The 17,558-nt window shown below is 46.0% G+C and overlaps 1 protein-coding gene across 1 annotated transcript in view; it reads right to left on the reverse strand.

Annotated features, from left to right (window-relative positions):
- ANTXR1 (ANTXR cell adhesion molecule 1) overlaps positions 1-17,558 on the reverse strand; it is a 106,978-nt gene that overhangs the window by 26,504 nt on the left and 62,916 nt on the right. The window contains 2 exon segments of the mRNA XM_087969595.1: positions 13,509-13,587; positions 14,631-14,700. Of these exon segments, the coding sequence (XP_087825721.1) occupies positions 13,509-13,587; positions 14,631-14,700 (149 nt within the window).

Below are 17,558 nucleotides of genomic sequence, written 5' to 3' on the forward strand. Positions count from 1 at the left end.
GGGAGGAGTATGATACTCATCCTTGCCCTGATGAATGAATGTCATTTGTTCATTTTGTTCATTCACAATATTGAATCCTGCCTTTCTAGCTTCTCCTGCTGCTGCACCAATTCCCAAGCTACGAAATTAGCCAACCTTGGCAACAATGACAATGTAGGAGATGACCAGGCTGAGCCGGAGGGAGGGGTCAAATACACCATCAGTCTTGAGTTTCTTCACCCTCACAGGAGATCGAAGTCCAGCCCACCTTGAATTCCCTTGAGTCTTATCTACCGCCAACTCACTTTGACTGCTAGTAAATCAGATTCCTGTAAACAGCATTAGCATACAAGAAACATATTTTCATTCGAACGGCCTGGACTCCTGATTTCCTGTATGTGAGAGACCGCTAAGTCTGGATTAGTGCAACAGCAGTCTAAGAAGACCAACAGGTGCATGCAGGAACGCGAGGCCAGCTTCTGCACACAACAGACCTTGGCTGCATGTTCTGCTGGCTCTGGTTGCTATCAAGATGTGCACAAACTAACTTCAGAGGTGAGGGTGGGTTGGTCCTAAAGGCCTGGAGGATTTATGCCTATCCTTTCCAACTCAATGGAAAGTTGGAAAGGAATAATATGAAAGGGGTCTGGACTTTCTCAGTCTGCCTCTCAGTGGAATAACTCTGGAAACCTCGCAGAACAGGATTAAAAATTCACTGCAGTGGAAGAAACCAGTTGAAGAAAGACAGAAAAAAATGACTCCAGTGGATAATAGCCAGAGCACTTAAAACTTATATACCACTTACAGTGCTTCTCTAAGCAGTTTACAGACTCAGCCTCTTGCCCCCCAACAATCTGGGTCCTCATTTTACCAACCTTGGAAGGATGGAAGGCTGAGTCAACCTTGGGCCCCATCAGGATTGAACTCCAGTGTCAAAACTGACCCACGCTTTCACTTATATTCTGCTTTGCTCGCAGTTTGACAAAGAAAAGAGAGGGTGGTGGTGGAATGGAATGCAAGGATGTGTGCCAATTCAGTAAAGTTTTATACTCTTGGTAAAATAGTGCCCCAGGACTTTCTTTGGTGGCGCAGAGGTTACAGTGCAGTACTGCAGGCTACTTCTGCTGACTGCCGGCTGCTTGCAATTTGGCAGATCGAATCTCACCAGGCTCAGCCTTCCGTCCTTCCAAGGTGAGTAAAATGAGGACCCAGATTGTTGGGGACAAAGAGGCTGAATGTAAACTGCTTAGAGAGGGATGTAAAGCACTATAAAGCAGTATATAAGTCTAAGTGCTATTGCTGTTCTTTTTCTGGAGTCGCCAACTAGACAGTTTACATTCAGGCTGTGGGCAGAGTTAGCCTGCAATACTGCATTCTAACCAGCAGGAAGAGGCAACTGGGTAGTAGCTCAAAAGGTGTGTCAAGGTGATAATTTAAGAGCTGACCACCTGATGCAATGAGGGGAATGAGTCAGCAGGGTCTTTGGCTGTTATCCCTTTAAGAGCCTGTGTAATAAGAGGAGGCCCTGCTGGAGTGTTGGTTATTTCGTTGCGTTTCTTCCCTGCTGTAATTGCTGTTTGTTTAGTTACTGCTTATAGTATTCCTATATTCCTATTGTAGATAAAAACCACTATTTGATACAAACCAATGTTGACTGTACTTGCTCCTGGGTTGATACCTGGGTTGATTCCCCCCAATTCCCAGCACACACACCTACAACCAACACACCCCTACACACAGATGCATCATTTCATTGCACAGAAGATGCTTCCTATATTAACTATTGGCATCAGCTGAAGCTGGATGAAGGCAAGGAACATTTCTGGACAAGGGAAGCATTTAGCATTTGGGGAGAGGGTGTTTCACAGTAGGTAATCTTCCCAGTCATCTGAGTAGGTTTGTGGGTTGCCAAATGGCTGGACAGTCCCAGCAAACCAGGAGAGAGGGCAGGGGGCTTCTAGCAATTCCTCCACCTTCGCTACTTTCCAAACTCACCAACTTAATTTTGCCCTTTTTTTCAAAGCAGGTGGGCACAACTCTCCAAAGGCAGCACGGGAAATAAATGTAATGCTAGAAGTTGGAATGTTGCTTTGCAGAAGGCCGATTTGCAAAATCTAAAAACAAGTTTAATTATGAATATTTTTGAAAATTAAAGTCAGGTGGATAGAGAATCTGTTGGGGATCAAGACAGCTGTCTCCTACTACATCCGCTCCAAACTCCTTGCATAAATATCTGCTAAAGCAATATTGATTTTTTTTTGGCTCAACAAGTCTAAATTTTGCCTAGGACACTTCAGTTGCCTAAACTAGGCTAAAACACTTCTACCCTTTTCTTGAAATCTTTGCCAAATTCTTTTAATTTTTAAAAATATTGATAATGTGCTGCATGTTTGATTTCAAAAGAGCTGATGTCCCTGGAAAGAAAGAAAGAAAGAAAAAGAAAGAAAAAAGAAAAGAAAGAAAGAAAGAAAGAAAGAAAGAAAGAAAGAAAAGAAAGAAAGAAAGAAAGAAAGAAAGAAAGAAAGAAAGAAAGAAAGAAAGAAAGAAAGAAAGAAAGAAAGAAAGAAACCCAGATAAATCTGTAGATATTGGAACTCAAGCATGACCTCAAATATAGTTCATCTTCCAGAGAATTTAAAATGGCCAAAAGCATCACTTATCTAGCAGGTTTCCAGATGGAGAAACAATGGGGGGAGCAATTCTGGCATTCCAGAGAATACAAATTCATGTTCTTTATGAGGCATTTAGTAGTAGCTTTCTTGATGCCTGTAAAAACAGGGCAGACTCCAAAAGTGTTTTTATATTTTTACTGTAATAAATGTAGTTTTCAGCAAAGTGCCTATATTAAAGATGTTTACTCTTCAGAAACACTTATGTCATCGGCACAGGGGAAATTTGCTTCAAACCTCCCACAGATAATACCTGCTTCTACCCAGCCCGAAGGGTGTAGGGTGGAGTGGATGGGATACAAAAGCCAAGTTTGAAACTCTGGCTCTTTTTTGGATGCATTGGACATGTTTAGATTCTCCCCACCCCTGTGGATGTGCTTCTCCCTCCCATTATTCATCCGTGAAGGGTTACTGGGAATGAAGGGTCACTGTAGCAGCAGCCAAAAAAAGCTAATATAATCCTTGGTTGTATAAACAGAGGCATTGAACCAAAATCATGCGAAGCATTAGTACCGTTTTATAAATCCTTAGTAAGGCCACACCTGGAATCCTGCATCCAGTTTTGGTCACCACATTACATTACATTATTTTGGTTTGGCTAGTCTAAAGAAAAGAAGATTGAGGGGTGACATGATAGCAGTATTCCAGTATTTGAGTGGCTGCCACAAAGAAGAGGGGGGTCAAATTATTCTCCAAAGCACCAGACAGGGCATGACAAGAAACAAGGGATGGAAACTAATCCAGGAGAGAAGCAACTTTGAATTAAGGAGAAACTTCCTAATAGTGAGAATAATCAACCAGTGAAAGCTCTGCTTCCAGAAGCGGGTGCTTCATCACTGGATGTTTTTAAGAAGAAACTAGACAGTAACTTGTCTGAAATGTCACAGGATCTCTTGCTTGAACCAGGGGCTGGACTAGAAGACCTCCAAGGTCCCTTGCAGCTCTATTGATTGACTGAGAAGTATGAAGATAACCTTGAAGAAGGAATCAAGCGGAGCAGTTAGGTAAATACCAGCTCTGCCCCGGAAGGGAGGAACGGGTGAGAAAGAAATTCAAGATGGCCCTTTCTTGATTCTCTTCAGTATAAGAACGGGGAGAGAAAATCTGCCAGGCTTTCAAAGACTTTTCTGGTATTGTTTTCTGGACTCTATTTCCTGACTTGTCCTTCATGAAGGACTGATATGACTCTACCTTTGATATGCTGTACTTATGTACTTTTATCATCCGTTAGTTTAAATATCTGCTCTTTGTATATTATTATTACATGTGAATAAATGAAGTTAGATTCACCGAAAGAAAGTTAATAATTGAAGTCTTAACCAGGGACTTAAGAATTATTAAGTCTAAAAATATAGATAGTTCAAAGCAGGATAAGGGTTTGGTTTTTTTTTTGTAAAATTAGAGTGTTTGGGTACAATAATTTCAGCAGTTCCAGTTATCAAGGGAATCATTTACGGTAAGTATTACCCTGAGGGTTCCAATCACAACTGGTATAACAATGGGTTTCTTTTTCATAGGTGTTCAACTTTGATCCTGGTATTTTGAATTTTTTTTTTACAATCCTAGCATTGCCCAGAATAGTAACAGTAATGAACTGGAATTACTTCTTTTCAATAATTGTTGTATTATCTATTTTAATTTTAATTCCCGTAAGATCTTAACCCGTTCATTTTTCCCAAATTTTGTTCATCGTGACGGTCCCAGTAGCTTTTACTGTATCCAAATCCAACCCTCTCACAAAGTTTCCTATCAATAAATTTGGTAACTCGGTCAATTTGTTAACTCAGCATAGACTGTAGTCAGTCTGTGAAATGTTACTGCATTCACTGATCAATAATTTGTTAATAATTTCCTCCTTTTCGCTACAAAGGCGGCATTTACTGTTGCTTGCTACACATTGGATTTTTGCCTTCATGAAAATAGTTGGCAAAGCTTGTTGTTGAACTGCTAAAAATAAAACCTTTCTTTTAAAAAAAAAAAAAGCACTCCTGATCTTAACCAACTCCATGTGGGCTGATGAAGGTCTTTTCATTAAGGTTATGGAAAGTGGCTTCCCATTTTGGTCCAATATTACAAGAGATGTTTTTCTACCTCTTTGCCAAGGTTGGAGGCGGGGAAACTGCCTCTAAGTCCCCCAAAGAGCTTCCGCAGATGATCCTAGGCGGGGTGGGATTCAATGGGCGTGGCTTGGTGGGCGTGGCAGGGGTGGGCATGCTGCAAAATCCCCCTTCCCTCCCCACCCCACTAACCTGCTTTCCAGCTCCGTTCTCCTGTGCGGGGCAACCAAAGAAAGACCTAGCCAATCAGCTGGGACTCGGGAGGCGGAGAATAGATGGGGGCGGGGCCAGTCAGTCTGTGGGCATGGCTTAGTGGGCGTGGCAGGGGGATGGATATACTGCAAGATTCCCCATTCAAAATCTCCACCTCACTAACCTGCTTTCCAGCTCCATTCTCCTGTGCAGGGCAACCAAAGAAGACCCAGCCAATCACCTGGGACTCGTGAGGCGGAGAATAGATGGGGGCGGGGCCAGTCAAGAAGTGGTATTTGCCGGTTCTCCGAACTACTCAAAATTTCTGCTACCGGTTCTCCAGAACCTCAGTACCACCTCTGATCCTGGGTCTCTCTCATCTTGTGCAGCACCTGCACTATTTTCCCACCTGGGAAGAAAAATGGTTTGGGAGGAGAGACCAGTCCAAAGTCACCCAGGAAATTTGAGGAGGGGGCACGAACCTGGGTCTTCCCATTCCTGGCCCAGTCCTTTCCCTCTACCCTATCCTGGTTCTCCTCGATTCTTGACCCACACACTGCAGGGATGAGCTGTCCAGCCCTTTTCACCGCTGGGCTTTAGCTTTGGCTGCCGGAGGCCCCGCTCCAAAAAGGAGAGGAGCCAGGAGAAAGAGACACAGGAATCCAGGACTTGAAGCCAGAGCAAATTTTCACTTGAGTAAATGCAATGGCACTCCCATTAATTAAATACAATCACGAAGAACATTCCCTGTGGCTGACATATTTGCTCTGCTTTTATTAAAATTGCTGTTCGTTGGCTTCCTTCAGAAACCATGCTGGCTTCCTGAGCCTTTGAAATTTGCACCCTTGCTGTAACATAACCAAATGCAACAGCCATGAATTCAGCAGCATGGCAGGACCTCTCTCTCTCTGTCTCTCTCTGTGTCCTTTTCTGACTCTCTCTGTCTCTGTCTCTCTGTCTCTCTCTCTGTCTCTGTCTCTCTCTCTCTGTCTCTCTGTGTTGGTCTCTGTCTGTCTCTGTCTGTCTTTCTCTGTCTCTGTCTCTCTCTCTTCCCAGGACATGGGTCCTTTTCCATCATTCAGTGCAGGTTTAAATAGATTTTTCTCTTTTATTTTGCATAGGTGGAGAACTAGGGAATACCTCAGACCACTTACTTTGGGGGAGGAGGGGTAGCCTTGTTTTGCCATCAGATTAATGGTAGTTTGCCTAACTAAACCCTGCTGAATATTAGAAGGAGTGATTTCTGGGCCTTAAGGAAATATTGGCCAGCCACTCAGTTGTTCAATTTCATCATTGCAAGCCATCCTGAAATAGCCTGAAACTCTGCTGCCCAATGCACTTTAATCAATTTGTGTCCACGGAAAAACTTACTGTAGTTAGAACTATTTCTAACGATATAAGAGCCGTGGTGGCGCAGTGGTTAGAGTGCAGTACTGCAGGCTCCTTCTGCTGACTGCTGGCTGCCTGCAATTTGGCAGTTCAAATCTCACCAGGCTCAAGGTTGACTCGTCCTTCCGTCCTTCCGAGGTGGACCCAGATTGTTGGGGACAATAGGCTGACTTTGTAAACAGCTTAGAGAAGGCTGTAAAAGCACTATGAAGCGGTATATAAGTCTAAGTGCTATTGCTATTTTCCTCCTTCCCTCCCTTCCTTTCTCCCGTGTGGCACAGGTGTTAGAATGCAGTATGGCAGGCTAATTCTGCCAACTGCCAGCAGTTCAATCCTGGCTCAGCCTCCTGTCTTTCCAAGGTGGGTAAAACGAGGAGCCAGATTGTTGGGGGCAAGAGGCTGACTTTGTAAACCGCTTAGAGAGGGTGGCAAAGCACCACGAAGCAGTGTATAAGTCTATAAGCACTCCTCCGAATTTCCCTGGTCACTTTGTCTTCCCTGGTCTGACCAGACTCAAATTTCCCTGACTTGACCTACTCTCCTACAAAAGCATAACTCCCATTATCCCCATCCAGGATGGCCCACCGCCGGGGAATTGCAACAGGGAGCCTAAGCCCATCTGGACATCTTCATGGAAGGAAGACCACGGTGGTCCCTTGTCCACCTCTTTTTCCCCCCTGTAATAAATCAAAGAGGTGGGGCCCTTGGGATGGCTTTCCATCATGTTTCTCTCCAGGCGTTGCCAAAGCAACGATCCACACAGTTGCCTGACTCCAGGTTCCCCTGTAAAAGCGTCGACACTTTTCTCTCCAACCTGAAATCAGAGTTTCCACCAGCCTCTGGAACAGCTGTCAAGATCATCAGGCCAAGAAAAATTGCCTTGAGGGGGGGGAGGGGGGTGTCTCTGGGCACTCAGGGAAATGGGTGGAGAGCTAAGGAGGCCCATGTTCCATTCCCTGCGACCTCCCCTTTCCCCACCAGAGAAGCCAGGAGGACGACAGGATGTGAAGGAAAGGAAGCGAGACCAGCGTGGAGAGGCAAGGGGGCTCTTTTGGACGAGCAGCAGACAAACTATAGTTTCCTGGGATGCTTTAAGCACTCTTTATCTTAAGGCTTACCACCCCTGTTGTCCCACTGGGCTGCTTCGGAGGCATCAAAAGGAGTTTGAAAAGGAAGTCTCCTCAACTTTCACAAATTTGAAAGTACTGACTCCCTTGCTTTACGTATGCTGGTTTGCCTGAACTCACAGAAGTTGAGATTCCTTTTAACAGTAGGCGGTGGCTCAGTGGCTAAGACGCTGAGCTTGTCAATCAGGAAGATCGGCAGTTTGACGGTTCGAATCCCTAGCGCCGTGTCATGGAGTGAGCTCCCATTCCTTGTCCCAGCTTCTGCCAACCAAGCAGTTTGAAAGCGTGTAAAAAATGCAAGTAGGAAAATAGGGACCCCTTTGGCGGGAAAGGAACAGCGTTCCATGCGCCTTCGGCATTTAGTCATGTCAGCCACATGACCACGGAGACGTCTTCGGACAGCGCTGGCTCTTCAGCTTTGTAACAGAGATGAGCAGCGCCCCCTAGAGCCAGGAACGACTAGCACGCATGTGTGAGGGGAACTTTGACCATTTTACCTTTAATTTATCATGGGAACTGAAGTTTGAGTTCACCTCTTCTCAGGAGAGAAGCAAGAGAAAAACTTCTGATGCCCCTTTGGACTAATGCACACATATGGAATTCTAGCGACGTATCATGGGCACGTTCACAAAATGGTTGCCAGTTGCAAAACACCGACAGATCATCCAATTTAAGCTTCTTGAAGAGGTCTCCCCACAGCTTCTATTCTTCTAAACAGAGGGTCCCACTTCCAAGGAAAGGCTCATTTTTAAAAATGTTCTGGGAACATTTGTGGGCTCATCTGGGACCCTGAAATATTCTGGAAAATAAGGGTGGTACTGAAAACGTGGCCTATGCAGCACTCCAACTTCTTTTTAACATCAACATTTCTCCTTCAAATGTGTTGAGTGGAGTAGGGAACCTGATGAATGTCACAGGGCCGCGTTTCTCAACTTTAGCACGCTGGGAAAATCTGGGAGCTGAAGTCAATGTATCTTCAAGCTGCCAAAGTTTGAGTCACTGGCACAGGAGAAAGTTGTAGGTTGTTAGGAACTGGAGGGGTGCTGGACCTCAAGTCTGCCAAATATCCAACAAGAAAAGAGGCTAACTACATGAAGATGGAGTTTGGATGGCATTTGGATCCCCGGCACATGACATCAGTTTATGGATGTGATTCATCCCCCATCCTGAGAGGACAGAGTCCAACCTTCAAGGTTTTGGGGTGAGGCAGGTTGTGGATCTTTAGTCTCCAACACCGATTCCCGTGTAAGAAGACCTTAGGATGAAATGGCTCCAGGGGAGGGGTTCTATTTCAGAACATATATTCTTAATTTCTTGCAGCAGGTTGTAGAGCATTTATCCTTGCATGTTGGATATTCCCTTCATATGTAAACAGTTCTGGGCCTAAATAAACAGAAACCTCAGCAGAAGCCAAAAGATTTTCAGGACTTTGCCAGTTGCCTTCGGCTCCAAGTATCCTCTGGCACCATCGGATGAAGGAGATCGGGGGGAGGAAAGAAATCCACTGAAGTCCCTGAATCCCTGAAGGATCTCTTTGGGCAGTTCAGGGAACTGTCCACTTTCCGCGTTCTTTCCTGTGTCGCTTGAAGCCAAAGATCTCCAGGAGAGGAGATGCAGATGATTTGAAAGCCCACACCAGGGGACATTCCACGAAATGGTTCGGTTTCCAGCATGTAATGAAGCCCAGCCCTGCTCGAACCGGACAGGTGGGCTAGCTCACAGCAAAATCCCTGGCCAATGGTGAGGCCTCAAGGTCTTAGCGTCCTTTTCCCATCCTTGGTGAAGAGACCTCTGGCTTTGGGAGAGGCCTTCTCTGTGGCAGGTGCCCTGAAGCAGAACCCAGCTCGGTTTCTGTGACATGTTTCAGCTTCCAGCTTTCCATTTTGGTTTAAACCAGGGATCTCCAACCTTGGCCACTTTAAGACTTGTGGACTTCAACTCTCAGCTTTGCTGCTGGCTGAGGAGCTCCGGGAGTTGAAGTCCACAAGTCTTAAAGTGGCCAAGTTTGGAGTCAACAATTGGCTTGAAGTCAACAATTAATCAGTGGAATGGCCTGCCTTTGGAATCTGTGGGCGCTCTATCGCTGGTGGATTTTAAGAAGAGTCTGGACAGCCATTTGTCCAGAAAGATGTAGGGCAGAAGTAGTCCAACCTTAGCAACTTTATGACCTGTAGACTTCAACTCCCATAATTCCTCAGTCAGTCAGCCAGCCAGCCATCTAGGAGTTGAAATGCACAACTTTTAACATTGCCAAAAGTTGGACACTCCTGGTGGAGGGTCTCCTCCTTAAGCAGTGGGGTTGGACTAGAAGACCCCTTCCCCAAGACCCCTTCCAACTCTGTTATACTGTTATTGTGTTAGGGCAAGGCTCTTCCAACTTGACAGCTTTAAGACTTGTGGACTTCAACTCCCAGAATTCCTGAGCTAACATGACTGGAGGAGGAATTCTGGGACTTGAAGTCCACAAGTCTTAAAGCTGCCAAGTTTGAAGACCTCCTGTGTTAGGGCAAGGCAGAGAGAGGTGATCAGTGGAGTTTGCTCTGTGTTGAAAATAGAGCCCGATATCTTAAAGCAAATGGAGACATTCAGCAATAGATTTCAGAGGGACTCAACACAGGACAAATAATAGGGAGAACAGAAGCAGCACATCGGGTTTGGCCAAAGAGTTTGAAACGTTTCACCTCTTCTAGTCTAGAGCCCAAGTTGGATAATTTGCAAGTTCTAAAGTCACCCAAAAGTCCTCCTTCTGAGATCCCCTCGCTGGAGACAGAATCAGCTCAGTAAAACAGAAATGCTGGGTGGCCCTTGGGAAGAGGAGGAGGAGGAGGAAGAGGAAGAGCAGGAGGAGGAGGAGGAGGAGGAGGAAGAGGAGGAGGAGGGAGCCTGTTTTTCCTCTCCCTGCCAAGGCCCAGATGAAAAGCAGCTCTTGAGAAGATGCTCACATTTCACGTGGACGTTTCTCTTGAAAGGAAAATTGTTGATAAGATTTAAGGGGGGAATTTTCTTCAACCCCCTCCCGGTCCTTGGAGTTCCAAGGCTGTTCCCACTTCCCCAAGGCTTCTCTCCATTCACCCAAAGCCAGGCTGGTTAATTTCATATTTCAAGGAACTGAAGGAAGGAGGACGGCATCCAATCAGAACAAATGATTTGCTGGGAGGGGCTGGGAGACGGAAATTGGAGATTTGGTGTGCAGATCGTGCGCAGCCCCCAAGCTGGAAGGATGTTCCAGGATCTTGTCTCTAAGAGGTTGCTCTTCCCATCTCCCTTCTATTTACAAAGGAAGCATAAACCAGTTCTTTGAACTACCAAAGCCATCGGGATGAGCACAAGGTCAAAAACACACACACACACACCCCAAGATGGCGGCCAAGAGATGGCAATCAAACCATGGTTTGGCTTTCATGTGTCGCATCCTTGCAGCCAACATTTTGACTGCATGATCCCACCCCGTGGGTTCCCTTGAGAGCTGTTTCCTTATTTCAGTTAAAAACCTGAAAATAAATGGGGAGGGGGAATAATTAAATATGAAATGGAATTCATTGAAGGCCAAAGACTTTTGTAGAGGTTCTAGAACGTTTCCAAAATATTGTGAGCAGTGGGATCCTATACAAGAGTTGAAACTACAAGATAAATCTGCCCTTGGCCACTGCAGTTGAGATATACATCTCATTCCTTCTCTTCTGGCCTTGCCAGACAAAACTTCCTTTTGTTTTTATCCGGGAAAGACAGGGTTCAAGAGCCTTGTTTGCAAAGCCATGGGGCCCTGGCTTTGGTTGTGCCAGGCTGGGCTCCCTCATAGGGCTCGAAACACGGACAAATATTTTCTCCTGCTCCGTTTGAGTCCTGGCCGGGCAGCGTTTGCGAAGTCCATTGAGAATGTACCTTGGAGTGCACCTCTTCATCAGCTTCCCATTGAGATGGTTATGCAGAGACAAGTCCAAGACAGGATCTGCTTTCCGCCTTGGCAACGGCCAAACGATGCACCGCAGTTGGCCATCCCCATGGGTTATGGAGTTCTTGGCACTCTCTGAGCTTGGTCATCGCCTTGCAGACATTTCACGAGCCAGCTAAGCAACATCATCAGTGCGAGGGAGTGTCAGGGCAGAGGTCATGGCTATGAGTTATAGAGGACATTTCCAGGAAGTCTCTGTTCTGACCTAGACCTTCCCAAGATCATGAAGCTGACTCCTCGTCCCGATAAAACCCCTTTTATTTAGTTTACAGTGAATTCCTCTCCAGCAAAATCCCAGCCAACAGTCTTTCAGGAGATTTCACAACGACAGGCCTTTATCAGCTTGGAGAGCTGCCAAGCCGATACCTTCCAAACGCCACGCTGTAGCAGCAATGACTTTCCAAGAAGTCAGGAACAGATCTTCACCCTAATGAATTGAACTAATTGTCTCCTGCAAACCCCATTTTCCTTTCGCTCCTCTTTATTACCTCTTGGAGGGGCTATTCTCCATCCACCTGTGGCTTTACTCCCAAGTCGACCCTTGTTCCTTAACTGTTCCCTTCTCCTGGCAGCTTGGCACATGCGCACATCGGGAACAGGCTCCTGCTGTTCCTCTGCCTCATTGATGTCCAACTCCAAAGGCAGCTGAAAACTGTCAGATGGCCCTGTCCCCATTTCTGCCTCCGATGCAGAGCCCTCGTCCAAGCCCCCCAGACTCCAGGACTGGCCCAGGTTCCTCCCCAACCTCCTCACTGTCTGAATCTGCTGCCAGCTCCTCTGGCTGTTGGTGGGCCACAATAGTCTCAACATCCTTTGATGCCAGAAACTTTGAATGTAGCCATTGGAGTGCACAGCTACTCTGGGGATCTTCCCACCCGAGGTACAATGGCACTGGCTGAGCATCTGAGTTTTGACCGTGGGGGATGGCTGCAAGTGTGAAAAATGGTTATGAGTGATTTTTTTTTCCAGTGCCGTTGTTACTTTGGTCATTAAATGAATTGGTTGTATGTCAAGGACTGCCTGCATTATATTTGTATAATGAAATAAAAATACAGTACTCATGATGCAGATACTATTCCACAACCCACAGGATAAAAATGCGATTGCATTTGAAGGTAGATCTGAAGGCAAACTTCAGAAGTTGTGGGAGCTTCATCCCTGGAGGCTTTCAAGAAGAGACCGGACTGTCGGAAATGGTGTAGGGGCTCCTGCTTGGGAGGGGTCACCTTTTGGACCTCAGGGACCACCAAACTCATCAATCTAAATCCCGCAGACCACAGACCCTGGGAAAATCTCCAAAAATAGCCTGCAGGAAAATTCCCCACTCTGTTTTTCCTACCAACTGATCGTTCTTTATTTGGAATCGCAGCTCCGTTCTCAGGGGGAGAGAGAGAGACTTTTGGCTTCGTGCAAGGAAAGCAGCAGAAGCAGCAGAAGTCTTTCTTTCCCCCAAACTCCACCAGAAATGAGTCTTTGCCGGCGCGGCCTCTTGGAGCAGGAGGCCTTGCAGGGTCCCAAAGACTCATTTCTGGCACAGTTTGGGGGAGAGGAAGAAAGACTTTGGCTGCTTTCCTTGCATGCAGTCCCCTCTTCTCCCTTTTCCCCCTCCCCTCACTACCTCCTGTTGTCTGCAATGCAAGCGATGCAAACCTTGTGTTCCCGCAGGCCATGTGGGCAGCACAGCCTGGATTAATTGCTTTGGGGGTGACATTTCTCTGCGGACCAGCAAAATTTCTCACGGACCACCAATGGTCCCCAGCCCACTGGTTGGCAACCACTGGACTAGGTGACCTACAAGGTCCCTTCCAACTCTGTTAATCTGTAATAGAAGGCATTGGCATTCTCTTTCTTTGCATGTTCTGAGTGCCTTTATTTGGCTCTCTCTCCATTGGAGAAATTCTGGCAGGGACGTGACCAAAACTCTCCCTTCAAAAGAGGATTCTTTCATACAGCTGCCTTTCATACAGCCCCAGACTAGCAAAGGACGAAAGAGCTTCTTCTTAAAGACTCATTAATCAGAGGCTTTCCAAGGGAAGCCAGACCTGAAATCCTCGTGCGGGCGGCCTCTCCATGACCCTCCGATTCAAACTCACGGGGATTTTTTGTCCCAGAAGCAAAAGGGTGGAATTCTAAGCCAACTTACACAGTGTGTGCTAGAGATGATGACGGAGCTGGAGATGAAGCTGAGGCCATCGTTCATGCTCACTTGAAGGGCAGCTTCCCTAAAACAAGGAAGGAGGGGAGAAATGACTTGTTGGGGTGGGAAAAGACAAAGGAATGGTCTTTTGCTGGGTGGAGAGTCGTCCAAGGGAGAAGCAACCTGGAACTGTGAGGAGAAACTTGCAAACAGTGAGGACAATTAACCAGAAGTTGTGAGTGGCTCCATCGCTGGAGGTTCTGAAGAAGAGATTGGGCCACCACTTGTCTGAACCATTTGCTTGAACAGGGGGCTGGACTAGAAGACCTCCAAGGTCCCTCCCAGCTCTATTCTGATTCTGAGATTTGAAAACCCAGCACCTTCTTTGCATTGTAGAGCTCAGTGATTACAGTGGTGGGATTCAAAAAACGTTTTCTACCAGTTCTGTGGGCGTGGCAGGAGAAGGATGCTGCAAGACCCCCCTTCCCTCCCCACCCCACTGACCTGCTTTCCAGCTCCGTTCTCCTTTTGCAGGGCAACCAAAAAAGAACCAGCCAATCAGCTGGGACTCAATGGGAGGCAGAGAAGAGATGGGATTGGTGGGGCCAGTCAGAGGTGATCTTTGCTGGTTCTCCCAACTGCTCAAAATGTCTGCTACTGGTTCTCCAGAACTGGTCAGGACCGGCTGAATCCCACCTCTGCTCAGATACCTTCAACTAGGTGGTCTTCAGAGGACTTGGGCTTTAGCTGTGAAGAATGGAAGTCTACCCTCATATATCTACAGGGCAACCAAGCTGGAGAAGGCGCCTTGATTTGCTGAATGACCAGAATACCAATGGAATGGGCCCCTCCATGGCAGGCAAGAGCCAATCTTCTCGATGGCGGGCTCATCGCTGCTATCAAAGCCGTTCCCGCAATGGCCAAGGATTGGGGTCTCCATCACCATGTTCTACCCTCTGTTTCGCTTCTTGGTCACCTTGGATAGCAGAGCTATTCAGAACCGCTGCTTCCACCCCCTCCCCAAATTACTGAAATCCTCATGGACAGATCAGAAGCAAAAGGAAATTCACCAGTGAAAATTACAGCAAAAAACCCCAACAACTCTTGTGTGCGTTTTCATAAACCTACATGCCAACTTCTTGTAAGACAGGCGCTGGGCAGAGTAAGTATGTGTCCTCCACTACGAAGGGTTTCTCGTCTGGAAAGAGAAGCAGAGAAAGTGGTTTCAGTTTGAAGCAACTCTGAAAGGAACAATTAGGGTGTGGGAAGCTTTATAGCCAAATATATTTCATTCTTCACACTGTTTCCATCTTCTTTTGAAACAATAAGAGAATCCACTTGACTCGATAATTGACAGGATGTTGCTCTATATTTACGACCAATGGGGACAGATAGAAAAGGGGAATGGTTCACACATCAAAGCTTAACCCAAAACCTGCTTAAAAATATGCCATTCTTATTTACAGGGAGAAACTTGGTTATGGCTTCAGGTGATGGCCCAATTCATACACCATGCTAAAAGAAACAGCAAATTTCCACACCATAAAATGACCCAACTTTGTTTTATTCTATTCCGGCATATTGTTTGAGCTTGGCTTATAAGTGTTTTTTTTTTAAATCTCTTTTTTAATATTAAATTCTATTCACACATCATAAAAATCACAGAGTGTTAAGAACTGGACATCCATTCCAGCCCAATTGGTGTAGGAATCTAATAAACTTTGCCCAACAGATCATCCAAGCCATGTTTGAAAATCTCTAGGGCAGGGATTCTCCAAATGTGGCAACTTTAAGCCACGCTGGCTGGGAAATTCTGGGAGTTGAAGTCCACAAGTTTCAAAACGGCCAACTTTGGAGACCCCTCTGCTCTAAGGCAAAACCAGGCAGACTGTTCCACTGAATCAACCACTCGTTTCTTTAGAAAACTCCTTCTCATATGCAGCCCAAATCTTCTTTCTTTTATTTTCAACCTGCTGAAACTTGTCCTACTTTAGAAGTTCACAACAACATATTTCACCCACTGAGATATTTGTAAACTACAATCATATTTCCCTTTAGCCTTCAACTGAAGCTAGGATAGGCCTTTCTGCTAGCAATTTATTTTATTAATACAATTTTGTTCAGTGTTAATTGTTAAAGTTAAATTCTGCTTTCATGAATATATCTAGTTTTGCAAGCACGTTCTCTCTTCATGGTGTTTTACTGGATCCTGGAGCCGTAGGGCTGTTGTCCCATTTCTCCCGAGATTTACAGAATTGGTGCAAAAGATGTGAATAACAACCCTGCTGATGGGTGCTTGTGAAGGAATGGATACCCACATTGATTTACTAAAATAGTGATTCCAAACCTAGGACGTGCAGGTCAAAATTGACACGCCACAGTTTGGGTGACACACCAGTGTTCACCAACACCCAGCAACAACTATTCTCAAAAGCAAGGGTCTTCAAACTTGGCCACTTTATGACTTATGGACTTCAACAAGCAGAGCTGGCTGGAGAATTCTGGGAGTTGAAGTCCACAAGTCTTAAACTTGCCAAGTTGGAAGACCCTTGCTTTTGATCGCTGCAATGGTCTTAAGTGTGAAAAATGGTCCTAAGTCAGAGGGCTGTGAAAATATTTACAGACCCCTCACATCCTGCCCGGCACACCAGAACAACTAGACACAAGGGCAGTTTTTCCCCCAATGCCATCACTCTGCTAAACAACTCATTCCCATAACACTGTCGAACTATTTACTAAGACTGTATTACTATTCTTCTTCTCATCCTTCCTATCTCCTCTCAGTTATGACTGTATCCTTGTTGCTTGTATCTTTATGGTTTATATTGTTTATTTAATTTCCTAGTATGATTTGAAGGCTTATTTAGTATTCTATGATTATCACTAAGTGTTTTATCTTATGATTCTTGATGAGTGTATCTTTTCTCTTACGTACACTGAGAGCTTATGCATTCAAGACAAATTCCTTGTGTGTCCAGTCACACATGGCTAATAAAGAATTATCTCTCGCTCCTTCTCCTTCCCTCATTCCCATCAGTGGTGGGATCCAATTTTTTTTACTACTGGTTCTGTGGGCGTGGCTTGGTGGGTGTGGTGTTGCTTGGTGGGCGTGGCAGGGGAAGGATACTACAAAATCCCCCTTCCCTCCCCACTAACCTGCTTTCCAGCTCTGTTCTCCTTTTGCAGGGCAACCAAAGGAGACCCAGCCGATCAGCTGGGACTCAATGGGAGGCAGAGAAGAGATGAAGGTGGGGCCAGTCAGAGGCGGGAGTGGCCGGTTCTCCTAATGACTCAAATTTTACGCTACCGGTTCTCCAGAACTGGTTCGAACCGGTTGAAGACCACCTCTGACTCCCTCCCTCCCTCCCTTTCTCTCTCTCTCTCTATTTTTCAGTGCTGCTGTAACTTTCAATGGCCACTAAGAGAATGATAGTAATTCAAGAACTATCTGTAGAAGAAATAAGCCCGTCCACAAACAGATTTTCCCCTCCCGCCTTTCTCCCTCCCTCTGAGCTTCCCTTGGAAGTTCCCCTCTGCCCTGGTTGAGCCTTGAAGATTGGCTTCCCCTGAAGGGCAGCAGGGCTGGGTGGAAATCTGAACCCAGGCCTTTCCATGCTTTCCGCATTTCTTTTGTTGCTATTCCTTCCAGGGCTGTCACACAACTGCCCGCTAGTCTCCCAGGCACTATATCCATCTTCAGGTTGCCCTGTAATTAAACCTACAAGCTGTGCAACGGCTGGTAGGATTTTTAACTTGACCACTTTGGCTTGGCTAGTTGGTCGAAACCAAGTCGGGGGTTGGAACCTAAAGGTCGTTCCTTAGATTTGGCCAGACAGCCAAGGCCACAAGTCTTCCCTTGTCCAACCCAAGAGGCAACGTTTTGGTTCATTCCAACCCTGAGCGGTGCAAAAATGGGTCAGCGTCATGCCTCTGCTGAAACGCTCCTGAATGAGAGCATCGAATGAGCCTCTGCGTATCTCCTGGCCTTGTTCTCCTCGGGACAATCTCTAGCCATGCTGGCTGAGAAGCTTCTCTGGAATTAATTCTGGGATGCTC

Source organism: Notechis scutatus, chromosome 7, assembly GCF_049901735.1.
Source record: "Notechis scutatus isolate UNSWTSFEM ecotype Mainland chromosome 7, rNotScu1.2, whole genome shotgun sequence".
In the NCBI taxonomy this organism is placed as follows: domain Eukaryota; kingdom Metazoa; phylum Chordata; class Lepidosauria; order Squamata; family Elapidae; genus Notechis; species Notechis scutatus.